The sequence below is a fragment of the Fusarium oxysporum genome, chromosome 9 (genome assembly GCF_000149955.1).
Source record: "Fusarium oxysporum f. sp. lycopersici 4287 chromosome 9, whole genome shotgun sequence".
Classification (NCBI taxonomy): Eukaryota; Fungi; Ascomycota; class Sordariomycetes; order Hypocreales; family Nectriaceae; genus Fusarium; species Fusarium oxysporum.
Window position 1 is genome coordinate 1,249,312 of NC_030994.1, and position 23,987 is coordinate 1,273,298.

At 48.2% G+C, this 23,987-nt stretch overlaps 7 protein-coding genes across 13 annotated transcripts; 4 read left to right on the forward strand and 3 right to left on the reverse strand.

Moving 5' to 3' along the window:
- Window positions 1-537: 537 nt before the first annotated feature.
- On the reverse strand, window positions 538-2,938 carry FOXG_09301 (uncharacterized protein; the record flags this gene model as incomplete). The annotated part of the gene is made up of 3 exons (XM_018388387.1): window positions 538-1,649; window positions 1,706-2,677; window positions 2,735-2,938. 3 exons carry the CDS (start codon window positions 2,936-2,938, stop codon window positions 810-812), a joined length of 2,016 nt encoding a protein of 671 aa, XP_018246440.1. The 3' UTR covers window positions 538-809.
- Window positions 2,939-5,353: 2,415 nt separating this feature from the next.
- On the forward strand, window positions 5,354-8,776 carry FOXG_09302 (uncharacterized protein). Of its 2 annotated transcripts, XM_018388389.1 has the most exons (3): window positions 5,456-5,576; window positions 5,626-6,094; window positions 6,147-8,174. In XM_018388389.1, the coding sequence occupies exons 2-3, from the start codon at window positions 6,016-6,018 to the stop codon at window positions 7,991-7,993; spliced, it is 1,926 nt and encodes a 641-aa protein (XP_018246442.1). In that variant the 5' UTR covers window positions 5,456-5,576; window positions 5,626-6,015; the 3' UTR covers window positions 7,994-8,174. The 2 variants fall into 2 exon arrangements, with proteins under 2 accessions (XP_018246441.1, XP_018246442.1); XM_018388388.1 differs by having other exon boundaries at window positions 5,354-6,094; window positions 6,147-8,776.
- Window positions 5,690-9,119, reverse strand: FOXG_20025 (uncharacterized protein). 2 transcript variants are annotated; one of them, XM_018400294.1, is made up of 3 exons: window positions 8,523-9,119; window positions 8,336-8,401; window positions 5,690-8,280 (listed from the first exon to the last, which is right to left on the reverse strand). In XM_018400294.1, the coding sequence occupies exons 1-3, from the start codon at window positions 8,610-8,612 to the stop codon at window positions 8,218-8,220; spliced, it is 219 nt and encodes a 72-aa protein (XP_018246443.1). In that variant the 5' UTR covers window positions 8,613-9,119; the 3' UTR covers window positions 5,690-8,217. The 2 variants fall into 2 exon arrangements, with proteins under 2 accessions (XP_018246443.1, XP_018246444.1); XM_018400295.1 differs by having other exon boundaries at window positions 6,179-8,401; window positions 8,523-8,776.
- A 2,075-nt stretch (window positions 9,120-11,194) lies between these two features.
- On the forward strand, window positions 11,195-14,326 carry FOXG_09303 (NAK/BIKE protein kinase; the record flags this gene model as incomplete). Its single annotated transcript, XM_018388390.1, has 3 exons — window positions 11,195-12,104; window positions 12,155-12,252; window positions 12,302-14,326. 3 exons carry the CDS (start codon window positions 11,195-11,197, stop codon window positions 14,324-14,326), a joined length of 3,033 nt encoding a protein of 1,010 aa, XP_018246445.1.
- A 264-nt stretch (window positions 14,327-14,590) lies between these two features.
- Window positions 14,591-16,063, forward strand: FOXG_09304 (uncharacterized protein; the record flags this gene model as incomplete). The annotated part of the gene is made up of 1 exon (XM_018388391.1): window positions 14,591-16,063. One exon carries the CDS (start codon window positions 14,591-14,593, stop codon window positions 16,061-16,063), a length of 1,473 nt encoding a protein of 490 aa, XP_018246446.1.
- A 593-nt stretch (window positions 16,064-16,656) lies between these two features.
- On the forward strand, window positions 16,657-20,405 carry FOXG_09305 (uncharacterized protein). 4 transcript variants are annotated; one of them, XM_018388395.1, is made up of 4 exons: window positions 16,816-17,333; window positions 17,466-18,260; window positions 18,312-19,157; window positions 19,433-20,103. In XM_018388395.1, exons 2-3 carry the CDS (start codon window positions 17,493-17,495, stop codon window positions 18,699-18,701), a joined length of 1,158 nt encoding a protein of 385 aa, XP_018246450.1. In that variant the 5' UTR covers window positions 16,816-17,333; window positions 17,466-17,492; the 3' UTR covers window positions 18,702-19,157; window positions 19,433-20,103. The 4 variants fall into 4 exon arrangements, with proteins under 4 accessions (XP_018246448.1, XP_018246449.1, XP_018246447.1 ...); XM_018388394.1 differs by having other exon boundaries at window positions 16,658-17,333; window positions 18,312-20,405; XM_018388393.1 differs by having other exon boundaries at window positions 16,657-18,260; window positions 18,312-20,405.
- Window positions 16,657-20,913, reverse strand: FOXG_09306 (uncharacterized protein). Of its 2 annotated transcripts, XM_018388397.1 has the most exons (4): window positions 20,695-20,913; window positions 19,641-20,643; window positions 18,353-19,564; window positions 16,658-18,250 (listed from the first exon to the last, which is right to left on the reverse strand). In XM_018388397.1, the coding sequence occupies exons 2-3, from the start codon at window positions 19,882-19,884 to the stop codon at window positions 19,380-19,382; spliced, it is 429 nt and encodes a 142-aa protein (XP_018246452.1). In that variant the 5' UTR covers window positions 19,885-20,643; window positions 20,695-20,913; the 3' UTR covers window positions 16,658-18,250; window positions 18,353-19,379. The 2 variants fall into 2 exon arrangements, with proteins under 2 accessions (XP_018246451.1, XP_018246452.1); XM_018388396.1 differs by having other exon boundaries at window positions 16,657-19,564.
- Window positions 20,914-23,987: the final 3,074 nt, after the last annotated feature.

Genomic DNA, 23,987 nt, shown 5'->3' on the forward strand with positions numbered 1-23,987 from the left:
CTGACGTATGTGTTACTGCTTTTATTGCTCTACAGCCTGTTAAAGCTGGACATGTCTCCGAATGGAAGCGGACGATAAACAAGAAGCAGAGGAGGAATGCCGATATCCGAGATCCGGCTCATCTCTCATATCTAGATTCTCTGTATGTATAGTGACCAACTGCCGGATTATCAGATAATCGCAAGCTTGCAGGTGGTGGGTGAAACTGGACCCATATGCATGTAAGCAATCTCGGGGTCTAGATTATTTCTTTTCGTATTACCCATGCATGTGAATTCAGCTTCTGAGTAAGATTTTACCCAGTTCCTGAATCCGTCCCGACTTGTTGGCTCCTTCATGTGATTGGCTCGTGATAGCTTAACTCCCGAGTAATAGGGCTGAGTCTCGACCAGGGTCGCCGACGGGCCGAAGACTCGACATCGCCGAGGGCCGTTTTAAACAGCGACGGCAAGAATATAAAGCTTATTCTTGATCTACATTAGAAATCCCGTGTCTTTGATATCTGAGAGTCAAGCCGACTTATCCGGCCTTCCTCTTCTTCAACTCAGCATTCTCACGTCACAGAGATATCGTACAAATAGATGCCATGCCGGGAATAACATGTATCCTCAAATTTCTAAATAGGGCTACAATACTCTGTACATAATTAACAGTCTAACTACTTCTCATCACACATGTACTTCTTTGCATCTGTGCATCTTGTCCATTGCAACAATACATCAAAGTCTCTCTGCTCGAAGCCACCAGCCAAAACGCCATGCTTTAAATCAAGTTTCAAGCACAATTCTTTCTTGGAAGCCCTGTAGTGTTTAATTCCATTGCTTGTTCCCAGGATCGGTCCAATGACCCATCATACCAGGCACAACCTGCATATCCTCAAACTCGTGAATCATAGCGTCGTCCGCCGCAATCCTATCCATCGCTTCATCATGAGTCATACTGATCCAAAACTGGGGCAATACCCTATACTGCTTCTTGACCTGGTAGATGCTTCGAGCCATGCTCTTCACAGAACTACTCTCTCGCTCTGAAGCGCTCCATACTAAAGACATTCGTGAGAGGGCACCAATGTTCAGGCGGAGCACCTGGCGTAAGTTGTTCTCGGTATCGGGTGTAAATATAGCCCATCTGTTGAGGTGAATTACAGATGACATTGTAACCACGTAACTGAAGAAGTGACTGTGAGAAAGTAGCGAGACACGATGGGTGACAAGCTTGCTGATCTCTGTTGCGGCTTGTATTATGTTCTTCGTATGGTTGTTGAAATCGTCTCTTGACGACACAGAATCATATTGGTCGGTTTGGTTGTTTGACCGGCTCAATATTGAGTTCAGCTGTGAGTATGGTTGATGAAGCAGAATCGAGGTAGCATGGGTTATCATGTGAGCTTGAAAGAGCATCTCATCAAGATGGCCATATTGCCGTAAAGCGTCTGCCTTTGACTTGGGTAAGCTGACTCGCCAACTCGTCAACATCGTCTGAATATTTCTGAGGCTTTCGTCGTCGGGTCCAGAAACGGGAGGGATTCTCAAGAGCCGTCCGAGGTTTTGAGTCGCTTGTATTCGATACGCGAAAGATGAAAACCCCTGGCTTGTACCGGAGAAGTCACTCTCATTCATATCCCTGAGATACATTGGCTCGGGAATGTCCTATACAGGCAATCGTGTCAGAGAGATTCTACCGTATGAAGAAATTAATATCTTACACCAGACAGATATTCATATTCCTCACAAGGCAAGGCAACATCAGAAGCTACATCGAACAGCAAAAAGTTCGTACTTCGATGGACTCCAGCGATTAGCCCGTCCACAATGAAAAGCTCCCACCACGTCCGCCTCCAACTCTCTTCCATCATTGGAATACCTCTCCCGTAAGTAGTCGCATATGATCTCGTATTGAGACCAATATCCACAGAAATTCTCTCGAGTCCAGATAATATTTGTCGAGCTTGCTCCTGTTGGCCTTGTCCATCCAACCCGATCAGAAGGAGTAACAAAGCCTGTACAAGGAACCCGTCCTTTCGACGACGCGGTTCGTATATAAGTTGATGAGCTTCCTGGAAGAAACGGCCCCGCTCTGAACATGCTGGAATATGTAATGAGCCAATCCAGCGCATTACAGCGAGTACGGGCATCACAGAACTCTCGTGAGAGATCATCAGAAGTGACTCCTTCGGGAACACAAAAGGATGCGCGGCATGGAAATGGTTGTAAAACGAGTCTATACAGCGTTCGGGTAGAGTCAGTGCAGGGACATGCGTCACGACATGTTCATGCTGTGGACTCGTGAACAAGTTGAACATATCAGTTGATGTATCTGCTGGATCGTAAGGCCCGAAGAAAGACATATCGCTCTCCATGCTGTTGCTAGCATCCAAGGCAGGGTCGAGTAAAGGTGTCGATAATGGCGAGTTTAACATGTCGTCGCCCATATTAGGACTCAAAAATAAGGATGAGCCCAGTGAAGCAGAACGTTCTGGTCTTGATGTCACTGAGCTTTCGCCACTGCGTGTTCTTGTTCGAGCTGGAGATACGCCATGTTTCTTGCCAGGCTTTTGAACGGTGTTTCTGCGAGGGCCTTTGTAGCCTCGTCTTGAAGCAACATAGACACAGTCAGAGCCAGAACTAAGGCAGCGAGAACAAGGATTTACACCATCGCACTTCAAATGTCTGCCCCTCTGAGAGAGAAATGATGTTAACAGCGGCTCTACCTCAATCCAAGAGACAGTACTTACACAAGCCAAACAAGCAGCTGGGACAGAAGTAACGCTCATACGACTACTCTCAGCCGTTGTAGATGTTGATCCACAAGGTGAAGCCCTCCCATCGACACCAGAGCTGGGCGAATTTGAGTTGGAAGACAGTTCATCATTTCCCGAGTATGTATCTTCTCTATTTGAGTTCGAGATTGTCTGGTGGAATGAGATTCTGGAGTTCATTGTCGGAGAATACCACATGTACGATGTGTTCAGAGGGTCAGAATAGAATGAGTAAGGTTGGGGAGAGGGGAACGGCGAGGAGAACTCGGAATGAGTTCCAGAGAAAGTCTTCCTTCTTTCGTCCATTGATGAGTGCTTCTTGGAGGATTGTTAGTGGTTTCAAGAGGTGAATTCGAGTTTCGATATAAGCCAATAGTGGGTATTTCGAGATTGAGGCTTTGCCGGTAGTTGACTTAATGATGAGACTTAGTACAGGTGCTGACTGTGTCTTAGTCGAGTTCAGATCTTGAATGCCGCTTTCTAAACAAGGCGGCCGCTTGGCTCAGATCTATAAGTGAACCTTGCTAGGGCGCCAAAGACAATATCTCTGAAGGGCGCAAGTGATCCGAGGTGACGATGTTTGTTGAATAATCAACTCTCACTTGCGATGTCTGCTGGTATAGACTTGAGAGGGAAATGGAACCTGCGAAGAAGATGGAAGAAGATTAATAATACTTCGAAATGAATACGCTTCCGCATGGTCTGCCTGTTATAGATATTCTTCCTCAGGTACAGAACAACGTCATGTCACTGATGAACGAGCCGAATCTCCGAATGATTCGAAAGCAACCCTGGTACCATGTCCAAATAGGACATTTAAGCGCCAGTCTCGATATCATCATGCTTCACTCGGAGGGCTATGTACGGAACCCGGCATTTCCATCTGGGCAAACGGTATACAGCAAAGCATCTTACAGGGACCATCTTCAGCCCTAGCACTGGCAAACAGCGGTAGTTTAGGGATCATGGAACAAGTAACTATTTGAGATTGGGGGTCATACTCCCTACTCCCTCCTCTTCATTCTGCCACTTGCATTATCCGCTTGCGTTACCATTGTATTCGGTTGTGCCGCACATGTTCAAAGATGACAGGGGTAGGCTTGGTCCGACCTCGAAATGCAGACAGAGACTCATGTCAGCCAGTAAGGTTAACCAAACTAGCGGACGCCCGCCCAAACTGTCGGTGCCACATGTTGAAATGGTGCAAAGCTCGCTTAGTTGACTATCTAGCCTCGCCTTGTGAAGCACAGTTTTAGAGGCTAGTTACAATTACTAAGTAAACCCGAGGCTTTAACATGGGACTAGATGATTATCTCCAGGAGCTTATAACGACTAACTTGCGGGCGTTATATTAGAGAGACGGGGCTACCAGCACAAGGGTGTGTCTAAGTGAATGGCATCTCTGACATGGACCAATCAGATCAGTCAGCTCGTACAAGTTGATCCATTTCTATAAACGGCCATGCAGGTTTCATTGCTTCAGAATATTGAGTGAACAACACAAAACAGCATGTCACTTGCTTCCCATCTAGACGATCCTCATCCCATTCCAGTACCGAGCATGATGCAGCATGTACGCCTTTGCCGCATCCCGACATTTTGGGCTTGGCATACTAGAAGGACAGGGATGAGAGGTATTTGCATTCTTTTCGTCTTGGCTTCGTGGCTTCGACATGTCTGTGGGTGTGAAGGCCGGCACTCCCATGTCCCGGGCACACTGCCTCGATGTCAACTCTAGCAACTATATGCGAGTCTAACAATACTAGGAGGCTATCGTCGTGCTTATGGCTTCACCCAAGGTCTGATCCTTAAACCTTAGTTCTTAGCACCAAACATCATATCATAGCATAGCATCATAACTGGCTGGCTGAAGTGCTGCTATTACCCAAGCTTTTGCTAAGCTAATCTTGCATTCACCAGAGGTCATGGTGCAGCTTGTCAGGTGTGTGGGTATCCTCCCCAAGCCGTTACAAGGCACCGGAAATCGTGTCGGCAAGGTAATGCAACGCTGCGAGGTCCAGCTCTGCGGAAGTTCAAGGCCGCGGGAGTGGGAGTCAACTTAAGCCACGTTTTTACGCTTACCTGAGCCAGTAAGCCACGCAATTCTAGAACTAGCTTCGAATATATCTAGACCAAAAGCAATGAATTGCGGCCCGCAAGCGGTGCTGCGGCATCTATTACGGACCGCGTACCCGGGATATTGGATGGCTTACTGAGAGCTGATGAGGATCAACTCCATAATTAGTAAGAATTAGAAGACGTTGACAAGACTTCCAAAAATACAATTGGTCTAACTTGACGCGGAATTTGAGAAATGACGTCTTTATTTCCCGCAAGCTGACTCACAAGATGGTTCAAGCTGCCAACATCAACCTTAAACAAACATCCATCACGTAGCGTAGCTTGGTGTTTAGCATCTCGGAGAAGCCGTCTGCATGTAACATCCGGATCTACAACTACAATCCGAGTTAAATCCTAACGAATCATATTGTAGCTTCTGGTGACAGGATATTCCATATTGAGTTAAGCTTAAGACATGGGTTGAGAGAAGCTGAACATGAAGCCCTGTAGGCAACCGTTTACTCAAGTCCTGTAGGCGGTCTGCTTAACAATTTCCAACTCAGGTTCCAGAGTAATGTAACATGACTGGCCTCACAAACTTCGAATCAGTTCTCAACTTCGCAAACTACCGGCGTTAAGAAGATCATGCATGAAGCGTAAATGGCAGTTGCTTAAGGACCCTGGTCTCGAAGGATTCATGTACATCCGATCCATGGCAATTCGGGTCCTCTCGGCATTTATACGCCCCTTACTCATGGTAACGGGGTTGCTTACACGACACGACGTGCGTCGCTAATACGAAAAAGTGATCGACGAGATAGATAGACGAAGAGTGCACGAGTCAATTGCAGCCCTGTTGAAGGATCCGAACGAGTCGATAACTGTTGCAGGAGGAATGTCATTGGCCGCATTTACGGATTTCCATATTCGACATCAATTAGCATCCAAATCATCATCTCCGTTCTTATCTTTCCCTTCTATCTCCGGGCTGCTAATCATAGCTCCCACCAATCATCACCTCATTCCGACCTCGCATGATCCCCCGCAGTGTCAAATAATTTTTAGCTCCTGAACCACCCAGTGACAAGAAGTCACTCTATCACATCCATCACAGCGAGTTCGTCGGCCGCCTCAGACCCTGCTCAGCCGCACAGCCTCTCTCCCAAGAGCCCTAAAATAAGCTGCAGTAGGGCGCGATGGACCCTGTATCCCTTGCCGGCTTGGCGCTGGGAGTTGCTTCCATCAGCCTCCAGATCTACACTGGATGTATTCAAGGTAATTCTAGCTCATCGTAACCAGCATAACATGTGAAATTGACATCCATTAGGGATACAGCTTCTTGTTACGGCATTGGGCTATGAGGATGAGTGCAAATATCTCAATCTCCGTCTCAGGATGGAACAGCAGCGCCTGTTTTGCTGGAGTGAAGCTTCTGGCCTGCTTGACCTTGATGCCAAGAACCAAGACAAGGTTCTCAACTCAAACGTATTCAATCTTCACCGCCAGACTGTAATTGATCTGCTTGTCCAAATTCAGTGTCTCTTCAATGAGTTCACAGAGTACCAGCAGAAGCACAATAACCTCTCCGCGGTTGTGGATAAAGATGGTGTTTTGGATGCTCCGGAAAAAGATGCCAAGCTATCAAACTATCCTATGAGTGAAAAGAAGCGGAACTTCATCAAGAAAGCAATGGCTGGACTCAAGTCTAAATCATCAGAAAGCCTTACTAGGTTAAGGTGGACTTCATTTGACAAGCAAGGATTTGAAAAGTTGCTGGCCAAGTTTTCAGTTCTCAATGACAACATGACCAATATCCTCGATCACTCCTTACAGGTCGAGATTCGCAATACTGTACAGGACACCAACCGTGGAGTCTTATTGCTCCATCACAAGATAGCCGATCTGAGTCATCTTGTGTTAGCTCTCAAGTCTCAGCTCGATGCAGGTTCCCGGGTTGGACCGTCGCAAATGTCCAAACTGGAAAGGGAGGCCAATGCTGACGCTCTGCGGCAATTGTCAAGATTAGCCAAGTTCAAGGCCTTCAATGAGACTATCGATCCCAAGTCAGATAGTCCAGCAGTCTTTGACGAAGCTGCTGCAAAGTTCCTCGATCTTGCAAAGCCGGGTCATCAGCGCAATCTATTCATCCCTCGATACCTCATAGAGCTAGACCCTGAGGTGGATGAATCAGATGCTCCACGGTGTGAGGCTTTCATGAAGACAGCAGAAGGCAAGAAGAAGGTTTGGATTGAGTGGAAGGACTATGACAATACAGATACCCAACCAGGTTCGCTATCAAAGACCGATATCATTGAGAGAGTCCGAAAACTTGCTGCTTTGCTGAACCATAGTCCCAAGCCCGAGGCCTTTCGCACTCCTCACTGTCTGGGGTTCTTCGATAAAGCTGATCCCAACATCTCTGAGGATGACGTTGATATTCTAGATCGAAGACTCGGCCTCATCTTCGAGCGGCCATCCGACGATAATCTACAGACCTCACTCCCACCTGTTTCGCTCCGTGAGCTTCTTCAAGACCCAAAGGTCCGCAAGCCTCGTGTTACAGAACGAGTATACTTGGCACACGCTATCAGCAATTGTCTCCTCTACCTTCATGCTGTACACTGGCTACACAAGGGTCTTCGCAGTCATAATGTGTTATTCTTCCGGACACGTGATGACCACGTAGACTACCGCCAACCATATCTCTCAGGCTTCGATTTTTCACGACCTGGGGGATCAGATGAGATGACTGATGCCCCAGGAGATGACGCAGAGCATGATCTATACCGACATCCCAACGCCCAATCAAACCGTCGGCGAGATAGAGAGCGTTCGAAGAAGAGCTTCGACATTTATAGCCTGGGTGTCATTCTGGTCGAATTAGCACATTGGCGGCCGGTTGAGGACGTGCTAAGTATCGATATACGGCGTGCGCGCGGGAGACCTGATGTTGTGCGTGGTGTTCGAGAGGCTCTACTAGAGGAAGACCGAGTCGCAGCAGTAGGTGCTGACATGGGAGAGCGATTTGAAGATGCAACACGGAAGTGTTTGGCTGGAGGCAAGGATTTGGGACTAAATGATGGAGATGATGAGACACGAGATGAAGTTGCTGAAAAGTTATCTATGAAATTTTATGAGGACGTGGTAAAGCGATTGGAGGGCGTGGTCGTGTAGAGCGGGTATGGTTTAGGGACTCGCGTTTAGACTTGTCATGACTGAACGAAGCGATGAGAGAATGGCCGTAAATTAAATATTCGAACGAGGTATTATTTGAAGACAAAGCTATCAAAATCGTCGTATCATTAGCCAAAGATGGTATCCCTTTACATTGTCCTCCCAGTAAATCGTGCCTGAACGCCAGAGCTTTACTCTATGATATCCTTGCCCATTGAAATTGTTTAACAGCAGCAGTCTAGGCATTCGAAACAGCAAAGACCGGCGCAGATACCACAACAGATAGCCTTCAAGATGTTAGTAAATACTGCAGAGTCGAATGAAGAATTGGTTTTTTCTTACACCACCGTCTTTGCCTCCTCGCATGCTCATTTCAGGCTGTTCCATTGTCATGGGTTGAACTGGGCGCTGTTGAAAACGAGTTAGTCAATCATGATTCACGATGTTTGAAATTCAATGCTTGGCTGTCGTGTCTTGGCGATTGGGAAGACTTGGTAGAAGCCAAGCCGGAGGTTCGTGGGTGACATACCGGCTGTTCGGTGCTGGTTCGTTCGGTAGGGAACGCTGCGGGGGCCGGTTCACGGGGCATTTGCATGGCCGAAGAAGTAGTAGAAGGCATATTGACTGTTGTAATCAAGAGTATACGACTGGATTGATTGGCGTATATAAGAAAAGAGGTTTGTAGACAAGCAGTTGATGTTCTGTATCACGATGGGTTGAAAAAAGAAGGATGAAAATCAGGCCAGGACAAAGAGCGCAACGTTGTTGTTATAAGGCTCTCGCTCTCAAGCAGCTGATTCTACAGGACAGGGTCCACGGTCCATTAGAGGCGGGCCCCATTGACTCAAACGAGGCGTCGGGATTTGGGGCTGACAGGATTAGCATTGGATTTTCCCTTCAACACGGCACATGGACTCATCCCCAACAATAACATGACCATGTCCATGTCCATGTCCCTTCGGTGCCGTGACCTCCGGGCGAGGTCAGCCGGCGCCCACATGGGAGTCGCTCTACTGAGGATTTGTCTACTGCAAGACATCACAATTCGGCAACTATCTACATCATCATGACTTGAGAGATAGTACCCATTCACATCACAGATTCTGCACCTGTCAAGTACTGCATAAGTCTCCCACTTATGCGTGGCTGCTGATGCGAACCGCTCCACGGACGGCACGCCCGATGCCCCGGGCTGAAAAAGACATAGCGAAAAATAGCCTGAGCAGAAGAAAAATAAAAAGAAATAATGACGTATGCCTGACGGGAACTACTGAGTGGTTGCAGGCGGACCCCTGCTCGCAAACCAGCGTGTTCTGGAACAAGCCTAATCTCTGGCTCTTCTGTAATGTTACATATTCTAGAAACTATAGAGAGCCACTTTCTAGGTGTTCGGATTGAGGCTTTTCTTCTTGATACACGTATTGAATTGCGAGTTCTTTCTAAGAATAGCTGTGTCGGTTCGGCCGAGTCATTGATCATGGCTTAGAGTCTATCTGGCAGATTGGCACGGTTATAACGGCGGGGAACGTATGCGTAATCTGTCAGTTAAGCCACTGCGACAACGTCAAAGCTGAGGCTGTAAATAAATGGGTTAACTCGAAGTTTAAGAGAAGGTTGATGTGATTTAACGCAGGAGCTTCTTGAATTATTATTTTATGCGATAATTAAGTAAACTTGAAGAATAGTTCGTCTCCTCCTTGAATTTCTTTTGACCGTACCTTCATGGCTCATGCCAATGGTTATAGTGAACGACTGAAGGACCTAGAAGTTAGATTGCTATATCCATGAAGCATTCATCAGATACAGAATTCCAATAGCCCATACTTTGATCTTACCCAGTCTTACCTATCTTGTTATGAAGCTGACTGTTTGCTCAGGGCAGCAGCAGGACTGACATATGCCCGAATGGCTTATAGGTATAATCCTCTTTCTGGCGTGTTCAAACGATATATAACCTCTGTGGGTGATTTATATAGTCGGTAGTGCCATGAAATTATGTATACAAAGCTCGCCTGGAACTGTCTAACGTTTATGACATTACCCTTGTGTGACGAAGGAAAGTTGAATACATGAATATTCAACTATGTACCCCGTCAACTGATTGTTCAAAGCTGACCTAGTGACATCCATATAGTAAAGATATGAGTGCGATACAAAGCATATAATCCGTTCAAATAAATTGATGAATCAGGCATGCAGAACGCCCCGAGACTTGACCGAATGCAAAACCAACGAAGATTCGAGGACTCAGTATAGGGTAAGTGAATTTATGATGCGCAAAGTAATATCGCCTTGATGAACGAAACCGATCGGTAACCGTCGATCAATCGTTGAGATAAACTTATTTTGCTTTCTATGTAACTTCTCCCTTTTCCAAATTACCGATAAGGATGCTCCTCAGAGGTCTATCATGAATGTGATGACAGAAAAGGAGGCACTGAGGTGCCAATTACTGATAATAAGCCAAGGTTCAAGCAACGACCAACATAATCACATTGTGTAAGGAAGCAGGCTAAAATTGCGGGAAGCACATCCTTACTCGCGGTTGTATCAATTTCGTAGCGAAACATCGATTGTCAGCTGGATGAAACATGAAGCTAACAGGGTCATTCATAAACGTGGTGGTCACAGGATTAAAGAACTCAACAAGAATACTCTGTGTTGATACGTACTTAGATATATACTTACATAATTGCAATACGGTTATATAGCAGTACGCAAAACTAAATGGTAAGATATTCAATTGGAATAAAGTTAGATCTCGACATCTGGAGTTTGGGATTTACCGACAATTCCCCGCCGTTGAAACAATGAATAAGAAGATGGAGTGGAATGTGAGGTGGCAGTGGAGTTGCTTGATCCGGGGACTAAGCCACTGAGCACCGAACCTATGATAGTTAGGCCAGGCCTGCAACCTCCAACAACTTGCCAAGGGGCCATGTGTTTTTGACGATGCGACCGTTCTAAATCACTCTTATACTTAGCATTTGTTTGATCCCGATGACTTGAATTGCCAGTTTTGCCGTTCCTTTTACTTCAATTCTGCCCCGATCGAATCTCGACCCCCTTTCGACCGCCAGACGCTTTCTTGGCTCCTTGGCTCAAGCTCGCTCCCTGTTGGACGGGGTCGCCGTCATCTCCCTCACCCTCGAAATCCTCCTCAACTGTCATCGTCAATAATCGTTTACATTCCCGCTCACGATGGCTTCACACGGCCAATATCCTCCTGCGCATATAATGCCCAACAAGCATCATCATCATGCCCCTTACGGCTCTCCTGTGGCCATCCCTGGAGGCGCTCCGGCTGGTACCTTCGCCCCAGGCACCAAGATCCAGGTTGGCAGCCACCGCGTGGTGATTCAGAAATATCTCTCCGAGGGAGGCTTCGCCCATGTTTACCTCGTCAAGCTGGCCAAGCCTGTCGACGGCACCGATCAGGCTGTCTTGAAGCGAGTTGCGGTCCCCGATAAGGATACCTTGCGGGGCATGCGCATCGAGGTTGAGACAATGAAGCGTCTGAAAGGCCACCGACCGATCGTCACATATATCGACTCGCATGCCTCCGAGCTTCAAGGAGGAGGATACGAAGTTTTTCTGCTCATGGAGTTTTGCAATGGCGGTGGCTTGATCGATTTCATGAACACCAGGCTACAACACCGCCTAACGGAGCCAGAGATCCTCAATATCTTCACCGACATCGCTGAGGGTGTCGCGTGCATGCACTACCTAAAGCCACCACTGCTACACCGCGATATCAAAGTCGAAAACGTTCTTATTACCGCCAGAGGATCTTCCAAACGATTCAAGCTTTGCGATTTCGGTTCAGCCGCATCACCTCGTCCCGCCCCCACTACCGTCACCGAATGTCGTCTTATGGATGAAGATGTACAGAAGCACACCACGATGCAGTACAGGAGTCCCGAGATGATCGATGTATACCGCAAGCAACCCATAAACGAAAAGTCTGATATTTGGGCACTGGGAGTTTTATTGTATAAGCTGTGCTACTACACTACTCCCTTTGAGGACCAGGGCCAATTGGCAATTTTGAATGCCAGTTACAGATTCCCTAGTCACCCTGTATTTTCTGACAGGCTCAAGAAATTGATAGGTAATGCTCATTGGCCCTGGTTGTTTGTTTCAGGACTGACATAGTTCCAGCATCAATGTTGAGAGAAAACTTACAAGATCGACCGAATATCTTCCAGGTCCTAAAGGAAGGATGCGCCATGCAAGGGCGTGATGTTCCCGTTCAAGATGTAGGTGTACGATTATCCCAAGAAGAATTCATAATAACAATGGTCACAGATTTACAGTCGTCCGCAATCCCATGCAAGAACCGATAGTCCTCAACCCAAGGCCCCAAAACCAGAACAAACTCCTGCTGTGGGTGCCGTGTTTACGCGAGCCGAACCTCAGAAGCAAGTTATTCCTGATGTTGTACCGATGCGAAGAGGACGACCGACAGCTTCACCGGCTCCAGCCAAGGTAGCCCAGAAACCAGATGCTTCTCCGATGAGGAAGACTGAGGGAGACCCATTTGCTGCCCTTGATTCCAAGGCTGCTTCCAAAGGATTTGACGAATTATCTTCAAGATTCCCTACCCTCGATCAATTTTCACTATTGCATGATCAAGGCACCAAATTCGATTTTGATGTCTCCTCACCTATCTCACCCACAGGCAATACCTCCTCTGATTTGAACGAAAGAGTGACGGCAAAACTGGCCGACGAGGCATTCGCAGCGCCGCAGACCGAATCTTCTCGACCGAAGCCAGTGTCTAGAACACACTCGGTCACTCCTGTGGGACACCATGCTGCAGTTGCTTCACCTCCCTTGGAGCCCCCGCTTGCTAAGACTTTGTCCGCACCAAGTAGACCTGACATTAGCAGGGCGCAGTCCATTATTAGCAACAACCCCGAGCTACAGGCGATCTCTTCTCAATCCAACTCGCGATATGTCTCGACTGGCACGATGACCTCGACACCTCCACCTGAGAAGTTCAGCCGGGATGTGGAACGGCCTATTCAGCGCGAAATCGCTGAATATTCTCGTTCCAGCAGCGCCACAAGGCAGGTTGACCCAAGTGCAGCACAATGGAACGCAGAGGAACCCCGTGCTGCCGTCTCACAAAGAATTTCAGCTTTTCAGCAGCCTAGTCATGAACGTCAGCCATCTTCATCGAGGCCATCACTTGAAGGCGGCCGTCCTCGTGCTGATTTCTTAGAACCTGCTGCTCGCGCCTCGCCAGCCCCTTCGCGGCCACGACCCGCTAGCACGAACCTTGAGGGCACGACTCTCGATTTCTTGCGTGAAAGAGAGGCTGCATCACGCTCATCAAGCCGACCGCCCCAGTCTCGCTCCCCCTATCAAGAGCCAGCGGACGAGCCACGGACGTCGAGCGATATGGAGTTCTTGAGAAGTCTGGAGGATTCGGAGCGGACTAAGTCTAGCAAGCGTTCCAGCTTGACTTCTCTTTCTGGTAACAAGAATATTCTGGCCGGCAAATTCGGTGATGCATTTAAGCGCTTTGAAGGCAGCTCCCCTAACAATGGGAGAATCCCTTCGCCAGAAAGGGGCATGGCACGCCGTGATCTCACTCCTATCGCGGGCTCCGAGGCAACTGATGGGCGCAGTGACGATGGCCATTTCCACGATGACGAGGATCGCATGGCACCTGAAATGAGACGGGAAATGGAACGGCTGAAGCTCCAGGAAGAGGAACAGCGCGTGGAAGCAGCACAAGCCGAATATCGAAAGCGGGTTGCTGCAGGACAACGCGGACCACCAGTTCCGCCTAAGAGTATTGGGGGAGTTTCCCGTGCTGTCAGCATTCAGAACAGGGTTCAAAGTCTCTTGAATGAAGACCAAAAGCCGTCCAACATTCAAAGAACTGCCCAAGGCTACGGAAAGTACACTGATGTTCCGGAGACTGGCAACAAGCCCGAGAAATCTCTTCCTGGAGTTCCCAAGAAGCCCTTGATGGTGGCAAAAACACGGGTCGATTCGCCTCAAGCAAGATATCCTTCTTCGACATCCTCTGCGCCCCCAGCTCTTACATCCAAACCCCCAGCGAAACCTCCTGCTCCAAAGAAGCCAGTGCATCTCAATAGCCTGCCTACTGGCCAACGACCATCGTCGCCCCAAAAGCCCACACGGGCCCAAACATCGACGGAAGAGCTGATTGAATTTCCTGGACAACAAATGGTGGACATGACAGCTAAAGAGAAGGATGATTATCTTCAGGACTTTTCCAAAAGGTTCCCCAGTCTAGGTTCGATCGAAATGGTTGAGCGAGAGATTGGGGGCCAGAACGGAGGATCAAGCCGGTAAATAGACATTGGTGAAGGGATTTAGAACTGCCATACTGCACATACATATGAATATACTCAGCGCATAGCGTCCAGAATGTTTCTGGTAAATTAAGAGGTCCAGTTTCTGGATGGTGAAAGTCATGCATATGGTGGGGTTATGCACGTATGCAGGACAGCTTCTTATCTTATCTCCCAATATTTTTTTTCGGTCCTCCCATTTGGCTTGTAGCAGGAATTGAAGCTTTCTACAGCGACTACTCAACATCAGAATAAATTCGACAAAATGGCCAAACGTAAGAGACAAGCTATCGCTCAAAGCGAGCCTGCTTCTGAGCCTTCGATCAAGAAGAAGGCAAAGGGTGCTCAAGTTCTTAAGGAAAAGCCTGTAAAGGCAAAGACTTCAGCGCTGAAGAAGTCTACTACTCCTGCGACCGCTTCGAATGCGCCCGAGACCATCCAGATCGTTGTCGGCTCCTACGACCGAATTCTTCACGGATTGACAGTGACGGTTGGCGGAAAGGGGAAGGCTGAATTCGCTGACACATTTCTCTTCAATGCCCATACCTCGGCGATTCGTTGCGTCGCTGCGTCGCCGATCTCAGCGCCGGTTCCTGGACAGACACAAAAGGTCATGCTTGCCTCTGGTAGCACTGACGAGCGCGTGAATGTTTACAACTTGTCGGCGCATCCACCCAGCCGAAAGAACCAGGAGATTCTGGCCAAGGTTGCTCCCCGACCGATTCTCGAGAACCCCAAGAATCGAGAGGTTGGCACCCTGCTTCATCACTCTTCGACTGTGACATCGCTATGTTTCCCTACACGATCAAAGTTACTATCATCGAGCGAAGACTCTACAATTGCGGTCACCCGAACACGAGATTGGTCTTTACTCAGCAACATCAAGGCACCTATTCCTAAGCCTCAAGGCCGTCCCAGCGGCGACACAGCGCCTTTCGGTGGTACACCTTCTGGCGTCAATGATTTTGCCATCCACCCCAGTATGAAGCTTATGATTAGCGTCAGCAAGGGCGAGCGATCAATGCGATTGTGGAACTTGGTTACTGGAAAGAAGGCTGGAGTGTTAAACTTTAGCAAAGACATGCTGCAGGAGGCTGGCGAGGGAAAGCACTCTACTGGAGAGGGTCGAAGAGTTGTTTGGGGAAGCGTTGATGGAGCAGATGAGTTCGCGGTAGGATTTGATCGGGATATTGTGGCATTTGGCATGGACAGTGTGCCCAAATGCAGGATTATGGGATCAATTCGAACAAAGGTGCACCAGTTCTTCTATGTTGCACTGGACAAGGAAGGGGATGCGACACTATTGGCGGTTGCTACAGAGGATGGCCGCATCCTGTTCTTCTCGACCAAGGAATCGGACCTTACACAACCGGAGTCGGAGGACAAGAAGCTCCCGACAGCCAAGTTGATGGGTCAAATCGGCGGAAAAGCCGGCGGAGTTGAGGGCCGAATCAAGGACTTTGTGGTGGTGCCGAGTGCGGAGGACGCCTCGACGCTGTACGTGGCTGGCGGGAGCAGCGACGGACGGGTCCGGGTTTGGCGGGCGGGTGTACCGGAGCTGCAGGGTAGCGTCAAGGCAGAGGAGGCCAAGGGAGAGTTGTTGGGGACGTATGAGACGCAAAACAGAATCACATGCATGACGGCGTTTATGATGATACCCCGGCCAGAGGGAGCTGAGGAGAGTGAGGATGAGCTGGAAGATGAAGAGGAAGAGGAGAGTGATAGCGATGAAGAGTAAAACAGGGTGTTAAAAATGCATGTTATTGGTTGGATATTTGCGTTTGTTGTGATACGGTAGCTAGCAATCTATAAACTAATGTTAGATATGTGAGGAATTGGTGGTGATGTGAGAGTCAGTTGTTTTGTGCGCCCAGAATCACATGCAAATCGAACCAAGCATGCCATTGAACTCGCCACAGTCACTGAGTTTACGCCAGCGTCAGACCGGTCAAGAAATACTACCTACAGTACATGATATGTGTGCAGAGTTGCAGAGCAGTATCAACAGTTGCAAATAAACGAATCGCACCGCGGATTTCCCTTTTGGACTCTTGGGTCACAGCTCAGGGCCCCAGGGGATTGCTGATCTTGTTATGTGCTTGAATCACGAGGGGGTCACAAATGCAAGTCAAAGCAGAATTACCTTAGTCTGACCAACCACGGAGTCTCGAATTCAAGCTTGAGGCGTTTTGAATGTGGGGTAATTGACGGGATTGGATGGAGGATGACGATCAAGAATGTCAACAACAGGCACTGGACGTTGAAGAAGAGATATTCAATGTCTACAAGTTCAATCTGCGCAATGGACATAAACCTTATCAAGTTATAGAGTGTCAAGTTCATCACTAATGACTCTCCACCACCATCATCAGTGACATCTCTACAGAGCCAGGCGGGGACTCGCCCACCTAAAAGATACAGGGGTTCAGGGCCCTCAACAGCTGCTGATGCAGGTAAATGGGGCACAATCTACGTAATTCCTGGGGCCCTTTAGTCGTGAAACTGCCCGTCCCTTGGTCTTGTGAGCATGTGAAGAACGAACAACCTCGTTCAGCTCATTCGTTTCCCTTTTCAGTTGAGGCTAATTACGTGCCGTCTCTCTTCTTTTTCCTCTCTCTCACTCTGTCACTACTACTCTCTCTATTTTGGGTTCCAGGGTTGGGTATTAAACTGTCCTCCTTCTGTTTCCTCTTACCCATCTCCTCATTCCTGTCTTACTCTTTGCCACTCAATCCTAACCACGTTATACTTGCTTCAACAACAAGATATTTGAAGCTCTTCAATTCCTCTCAGCAATTGCCGTTTATACTCAATTGCTTGACTTGCTTCGGATATCCCGGTCCAACTAGCTTTAGGCCCTGTGCTCGTTAGCTCGCGCTGTGAAAGTGGTGGACAGGGTTGCAGAGACTGGACCCCAACAGCTTCAAATTATTTTATCCGGGACAGACAGACCCTCGGAAGCTACACCAATATTTGCTTAGGATACTAAGCTGAGACTGGCCGAGACTGTAAGTTTAGTAGCACTGCATTGTCCGAATATTGAGACTTGCAGGCTTCAGCTCAGTTCAGCTGAACCCGAGCCTCGTTCATAAGCCATTGCTGTCCCTCACCATTGTCTTCATACCTAACAACCAAAACAGTCAGTTATACAGAACCTTGGCTTCAAAATGGCCGATGATGGTCCCCCTCTTATTCGTCCCGTCCCTCGAAGACCCTTCGATCTCAGTTTGACGACTCCTACACCACCAAGCGAGAACTCGTCTCCTCCAACTCCCGCGCCTGCTCCAGATCCCAATATTGCGCGCTTCCTACAACCAACTCCCGAGCCTGCGAGCGCAGGTCTTAGCAGGCCTCAATCATTCATGAATTTGACCTCCTCGACGCTCTTCGGAATCTACTCTCCCACAACGTCCTCTTCGCGCGACCGTGTCTTTGCCGATCGCGATGAACTCGATACACCTTGGGGAACAGGCGCTCAGACACCCATCAAGAGACCTAGCATCGACGACGCTACGTTTGATTTTCTGAAGGATCGATCACACCATATTCGTCGTCGGTCCTCGATTCGAGTTCATGAACCTGCTGGGCCTCAAAAGCATTCTCCATCTGGTGGTGCTCTAGTATTAAGAGGACTTTTGCTTTTCGTTCTCGGCGTGGGATATGGCGTATTAGTCACATCGCGCTTCCACGAGTCGGACAGTCTTCCGCCTCGTGCTACGTATAACTGGGGCCATTTGACGTTTTGGGGTCTTGCTGGCGTTGCACTGGGCGCGCTGTTCCCTTGGTTTGATAGAGTATGGGAGAACTCGTTCGGCGACAAGGGGGATGAAGCTGTGTTAGAAACCAGTGCTTCAGCGAAAGATGACGACCCAAGCACTGACTGGGCGCTTGCTGTTCGGGCTATCGGTGCCTTTGTCGGAATTGTCTTCGCGATTGTAAGTCAGCCAACGGCAAAGCCATTGTTCCGCATAACTAACATCCTGCAGCGCAAAGTGGCCTGGGCGTCCACCCTTCAGGTGTCACTGACCTTGGCACTTGTCAATCCCCTCCTATGGTGGCTTATCGACCGCTCCAAGCCCGGTTTTCTGCTCTCAGCTGCGGTTGGACTCGCAGGGTCGGTTGTGCTCCTCGGCGTGAACCCAGATATGATGCCGGCGCCTACTCAAGTTCCGTTCAGGCATTTGGTTAATGCCACAATGGCAGCCGATGGAGATATGCCCATTCTCGGTGGACTCGCCCAGCAGAAGACACTCGAGACGGGCATGTGGATGTTGAGTGTACTTTTCTGCAGCTGTGTTTGTTTTGGAAACATCGGTCGTCGACTTACCCTCGGGCCATCGACAACAGCCAAGGGGCGCTGGGCTGGAGTGAGATGATGACGAGCGAGAAGCTGAACTGATGTGCAATCAGCTGTATTGGTCTTTTCACATTCTGTAGCATGATGTGTCTATGATATCCTTTTCGTTTGGGCGACAATCATGAGGAGGTATATATATGGGCGGGTTTATTGGACAATGGGAACGGGAGGCATGTGTATAGTTATCGAGATTGGATAAGGGCATTTTGCAGATCATAAGGGATGATATGATGCTTAGTTTACCGATATGGTCTGTTTATGACGACAACTATTTTGCTCTTCTGTTCTTTTGAATAGAATAGCATGGGTGGATAGGCTGGGCTAGGGTCAAATGACTAAGGAATGATAATGCCATTTCATTCTACGTTTCAATTTCCAAGGGAAACTCACGAATCTGTCACGGTGTGTTGTTTCTGTTTATCGTTCAGATACCTTAGCTGTAGCTCCAATCTGCTGAACTAGCCATCTCGTACTAGTGAGTTGAACCTCTGCTGGTCCAGCAAAGAACTGGATACCACATGGAACTTTTGCATGCTCTTATTCTCTTTTCTTCTTTTTCGAGCCTTGAATTGTTTCCCAATGTCAAACCAAAATATGTTCGCCCTTTACTCCATCATTCATAAACCCTGTAACGGCCGACGATCATCGCGTGACGCAAGCTCTACAACGTCATTCGTGTATCAGGTCCAGAGCAGATCTAGTTTGCGCTCTTGATCGCCTCTTTAACGGCTTCTGATTTTTCTTGAATAGCGGAACCAAAGTCGACGTTGGAGAGGCCGAGCATGACGAGCATACGAGGGTTTTGAATCATCTCGTTGATTGTGATGGTACGTGTGCAAACGTCGGTGTAGGAAGCGAGGGCAGCTTCAGGGCCAGAAGCGACTGTTACAAGAAGATAGTGTAAGCCGAGGTACACTCTTCCGTTAAGGTTAGCAATAGGATAGCTTCTTCTACTCACCACCGTCGTTCTTGGGAATCTGTTCAGGATGCTGAACTTTTCGACCAGCTGCAATGTTGTCCAGCTCGGTCATGATATAATGAGATCTCTTGACAAAGTCCCAGACGTGGAAGAGGCCACGGTCAACATTGGGGGGAGTCCATTGAGAATGAGACTCAATGGCTGTGATGAGGTCTGCCAAGCTAGCGGTGATGTCTTCCCGTTGCTCTGGGGTGGGGAGTTGAGAGATGGAGTTGGAAGTCATGATGGGTGTGTGAGTATTTGGTATTGATGAAGAAAAGGTCAGCTTGAAGTTTGGAGAAAGAAGAGAAGAAGGTTAAAGAAGATAGTAAAGGGAAGAATAAACAGAAAAAGAGGAGAAGAAAGCAAAAACGTAGCATCAACGTCAGAAAAAGCAGCTTCCCCGCTGCTTCGAGAGTCGTCTGTCCAATTGCCTCTTTACGTAGAGCAAAGCAAAAACTCCATTTCTCTCTAACCGTCCCTAGTATGTCAGGGCCCCCTTGTGGCTTTCTTGTATCTCTCGTCAGAAACGTTACCGCCTGAAAGGGCTGAAGTTTAGGGCGTTTCAGCCATTGATCGACCCGAGTAACATTGGTAATACTTTGGCTCAAAACGCTTGAGCTTGAATGAGTAAGATAAGCCCTAGACTCCAACGGTTTCTCTCAGCATGTTTGGGGACGAGAAGCTATCACGAGCAGGGGAGCTATACGAAAGCATGAGACGGTAAGCTTATGCACAGACTGTTAAGGGAATGACATGTGATGGCGGAACAAGTAGACGGAGGAAGCCGTCGATGAATAACGGAATTGCCTAGACAAAAATACGGTGACGTTAAAAGTATTAATCGTATTTACTAAGAGAATAATGCTTATAGGCAGAGAAGTTCTTCAGGGAGAATCAGATCAGAGAGAGCTTAGCTAGTTCAGCTATTGTGGGGAGGTTGAATTCAGGGTTCTGGAGCTCGAGGTTGAGGTTCAAAATGGGGCTCTTGTTAGTTATCGAGCTGGTAGAGAATCAACATATAGAAACAGAAAATGGTCGTGTGATGAATTACCTTTCTTGGCAGCCATTTTCACACATGATGAATCTTGATCATATAAGTCTCAGCCTAAGGAGAGAAGTCATATTGACTAAGCGGAAGAATCAATGCCCCTCGTCATCCATAACTCGGCATCGCCAAAGGGCTCTCAACAGCGACAACAGAGCAAGTCCTGATTCGGGAACCAAGAAATCGGAGATGGTCTAGAACAATTGGAACATTGGCGAAATGCGAACCGATCTAACTAATTTCGAAGGGGACAACACTATAGTAAGCGTCATCCAAAGAAGGGTCCTGGGGTATGGTTCCCTAGCTCATGACGAGAAAAAGATCATTCCAAAGAACAGGTACAACAAGTCATGACAGTCTACTAAAATTTGGTCACGTTTGGCGGCTAATCAGCCAACAGAGATATTATTGCCTCTAATAATCATCGGGATGGAATTCCGTTGCACACCCGTAGCATAGAGAAGCACGTTTTCAACTCGTGTACCGTACCGCGTACTGTGCTGTGCAGCCCGGAAAGCTGGAAACGTTGTGTGGCAGGCTGCAGCAGCGAGAACTGCTGCTTGTCTCGCTGTATCAGGCTATCGTTGCAAGGGAGGCTGAAAGGTTGAGGAAATGGATTGGCCGCATCTCGATCCGGGCCGCCACACCCTCGAGACTATTGGATGACAAGTGCAAGGCTTGAGAGAACGATGATGCGTAGATTGGGCTTCTGTCCAACGCTTTGAACTGTTGATGCCGAGAGTAGAGACTTGAGATCTGAGATTGAACAACAACTCCCGTGTTAGAAGGCAAAAAAGATTTGATCTACATTTCTACCATGTCTGAATCTCATAGTATTCGTGAAAGATTAGTTATTCAGCAAGGCAAAAAAGAGATCGTTGGCATCATGGCCATGACCCATCATGGATCCTTTGCGGACCCCCCGTCTCATATGACGCCAACGACTTTCTTTTTGAGCCTCTTTCAAGTCACGACCTGGTTCTAGAACCTGGGGCCTTGCTCCAGTTCCTTAGCTCTTACTGTGCATACGCCAGCCCTGCCAGGACCTGTCTCTGTGCCCCCAATTCTCCCACTCCCACCCAATAGCGAGGCTCTCACTTAGACGCAAAGCTCCATTTTATCTCGGAAGCTGCCAGCCCGTTTTTATTGTCAATGGCAGGTTTCCCTCTCAACTATTAAGTAGCGTCGATGTGCCAGTTGATTCACCCGATGGCCGTTGCAACTGCAGCGTTGTCTCGATCGTCCTCGTCAGCCAGAATCTCGAAAGGAAAAAGAGTCGAGAGAGAAGCGAGAACGACACCCCTTACGATAACCCCCGACTCACAACGGATTTTAGGTGCATTTTCGAGCGCGCGCTGTATTCCGTTTTCTGCGGACCGTCCAAGAGTGACAAGAGGAGGTTGTACACACAAACAAGAGCAAGATCGGCGACAGATGCGAAACTAGGGTCCTCTGCCGCGGGGAGAAAGGTCTTGATCGAGTACCGTCTACAATACTGCATCTTCACTGAGAACCCTGCATTCTCGTTGGTTTCCTGCATCGCGATCTGTGATACTGGTCTCTATGGTTATTGGCCATGCTTGCGCTTCTGGAGGGCAACTTTTCGGTTACGCTATGAAGAAGGGGAAAGTTTCCTTTGTCTGCCTTGTCTCAATCCTCAGCTCAGTCAAGAGGCCCCGGCCCAGATCTTGAATCTTGGATCTTGGATCTGAACGTTTTTCTTGGCCCCATTGAGCTGGGATGTGTTTTATTTTAGGTTCATCCTCCCATGCATCCCCGGTTGGCAGCACAGCGCACCACAAAACAGCAAAAGCAGGGAACTGACGAGCTCCCGATTATCGAGATGAGTGAGGGGTTTAGGCTCCGTCCCTCGGTTGCTGCAACGGGCACCAAAGTCTATCTATCTGGTGCTGCACCTTGGCCGTTAGATACGCGGCAAACATCACTGGTTGCTCGAAATGGATTACCATTCGATATCGGGCAGTGCAGTTGGTGTTTTTTGGGGGGGTTGTTGTTTAGCTACTGCTGTTGGCTTAGATTCGATGTTTTGCCTCGACGTCATGAGTTCATGACCCCGGCCTGCCATCGTCATCCGTTTTGCCTTGTAAGACAGAAGTTGATGCTGTTGTGTGACTCGAGAGCTCCAGGGTATGAGTTCTTGTGACCATATCACTGGCTTTCATTCCTATGTATCCTTCAACTTCAACTTCAATCATCTGAACACAGTATTCATGACCCTTTGAACCCTGAGATGAGCTTAGACTGGAGGCGTCTAAAAACTCGTGATATACGCAGAGTCCTCTCAAGTTTTCTAGGGGACCCTCTTTCTATCTAGCAGGCTACTAGGTACTTACTAGGAACCTCCTACCTTAGTGCTAAAGTTGGAAAATCTACAACATTTCCCAGTTGTCAATCCATCCTAGCCCGTCCCGAAGTACTATATACATGCCAGAGACTAGGGCATCTCCACCAAGTTTCCTCATATATTTTGTATAGAGAACAAGTATCGTAGAGTAACGACCACCTCCCACCCCCGATCTCTCTTCCCTTCCTTCTGATTTGGTTTGGTTTGGTCTAGTCTCGCCTCGCGTCGCCTCGTCTCTAGGTGCTTCTATTCTTCATCTTCTGTTGAAACTGTGACGCCTATGATTTTGCACGTTTTCCTTATCTTCCAACATCTCTCCCTCCTCTTCACTTATTCACAACTGACACGAATAACTTGAGCGGAACTGCCAAGTTCGCCTTTTCTCCCATTTGGGAGCTCGCGTGTCTCTCTCTCTCTCTACTTATCACAAAGGTTAGTACCTTTACTTCCATATTTACACCCCCCAACTAGACTCTCGTCTCTCCGCGTGCCTCTAGAATTGTCCCCGGATTGGTAAGTCTCTCTGGTGTATGACGATCTCTATATTTGCTGCACCTCATCTTCAACAACCCTTTATCCTTGTCGACGTATTCTATTTCGGCACTACGGCCTGAAATAGAAGACCCGTCTTTCCCCCTTTCCATTTCTTTCTTATTTAGCAAGCAACCCCCTTCTTGGTCCTACGATAATCCGTCTGTTCCCTTCTCATACATGGTACATACTTGAAGGCTGAATCTCCGGAGCCAGCCCCGTCTCCCCTTATATCCCTGTCAGAAATCCCAGAACAAGTGGGCTCGACTTCGGCAGCCGTTTTAAACGATTCTCGTCAACTTAAACCTATGACATCTTCCCGCTGCTCAAGGAGTACCAGTACTACTCCATCTCGTTAAACCCCCACCAATCTCTACACGCCTACCTTATACAACCCCTTTTA

Coding starts and splice junctions, on each gene's coding strand:
- FOXG_09302 (XM_018388388.1), top strand. CDS start 6,016: ATGGACCCTGTATCCCTTGCCGGCTTGGCGCTGGGAGTTGCTTCCATC. Junction 6,095..6,146: donor CTACACTGGATGTATTCAAG/GTAATTCTAGCT, acceptor GACATCCATTAG/GGATACAGCTTCTTGTTACG.
- FOXG_09305 (XM_018388392.1), top strand. CDS start 17,493: ATGGCCGATGATGGTCCCCCTCTTATTCGTCCCGTCCCTCGAAGACCC.
- FOXG_09306 (XM_018388396.1), bottom strand. CDS start 19,884: ATGACTTCCAACTCCATCTCTCAACTCCCCACCCCAGAGCAACGGGAA. Junction 19,565..19,640: donor GATTCCCAAGAACGACGGTG/GTGAGTAGAAGA, acceptor TTCTTGTAACAG/TCGCTTCTGGCCCTGAAGCT.
- FOXG_20025 (XM_018400294.1), bottom strand. CDS start 8,612: ATGCCTTCTACTACTTCTTCGGCCATGCAAATGCCCCGTGAACCGGCC. Junction 8,402..8,522: donor GAACCAGCACCGAACAGCCG/GTATGTCACCCA, acceptor CGTTTTCAACAG/CGCCCAGTTCAACCCATGAC. Junction 8,281..8,335: donor GAGGAGGCAAAGACGGTGGT/GTAAGAAAAAAC, acceptor AACATCTTGAAG/GCTATCTGTTGTGGTATCTG.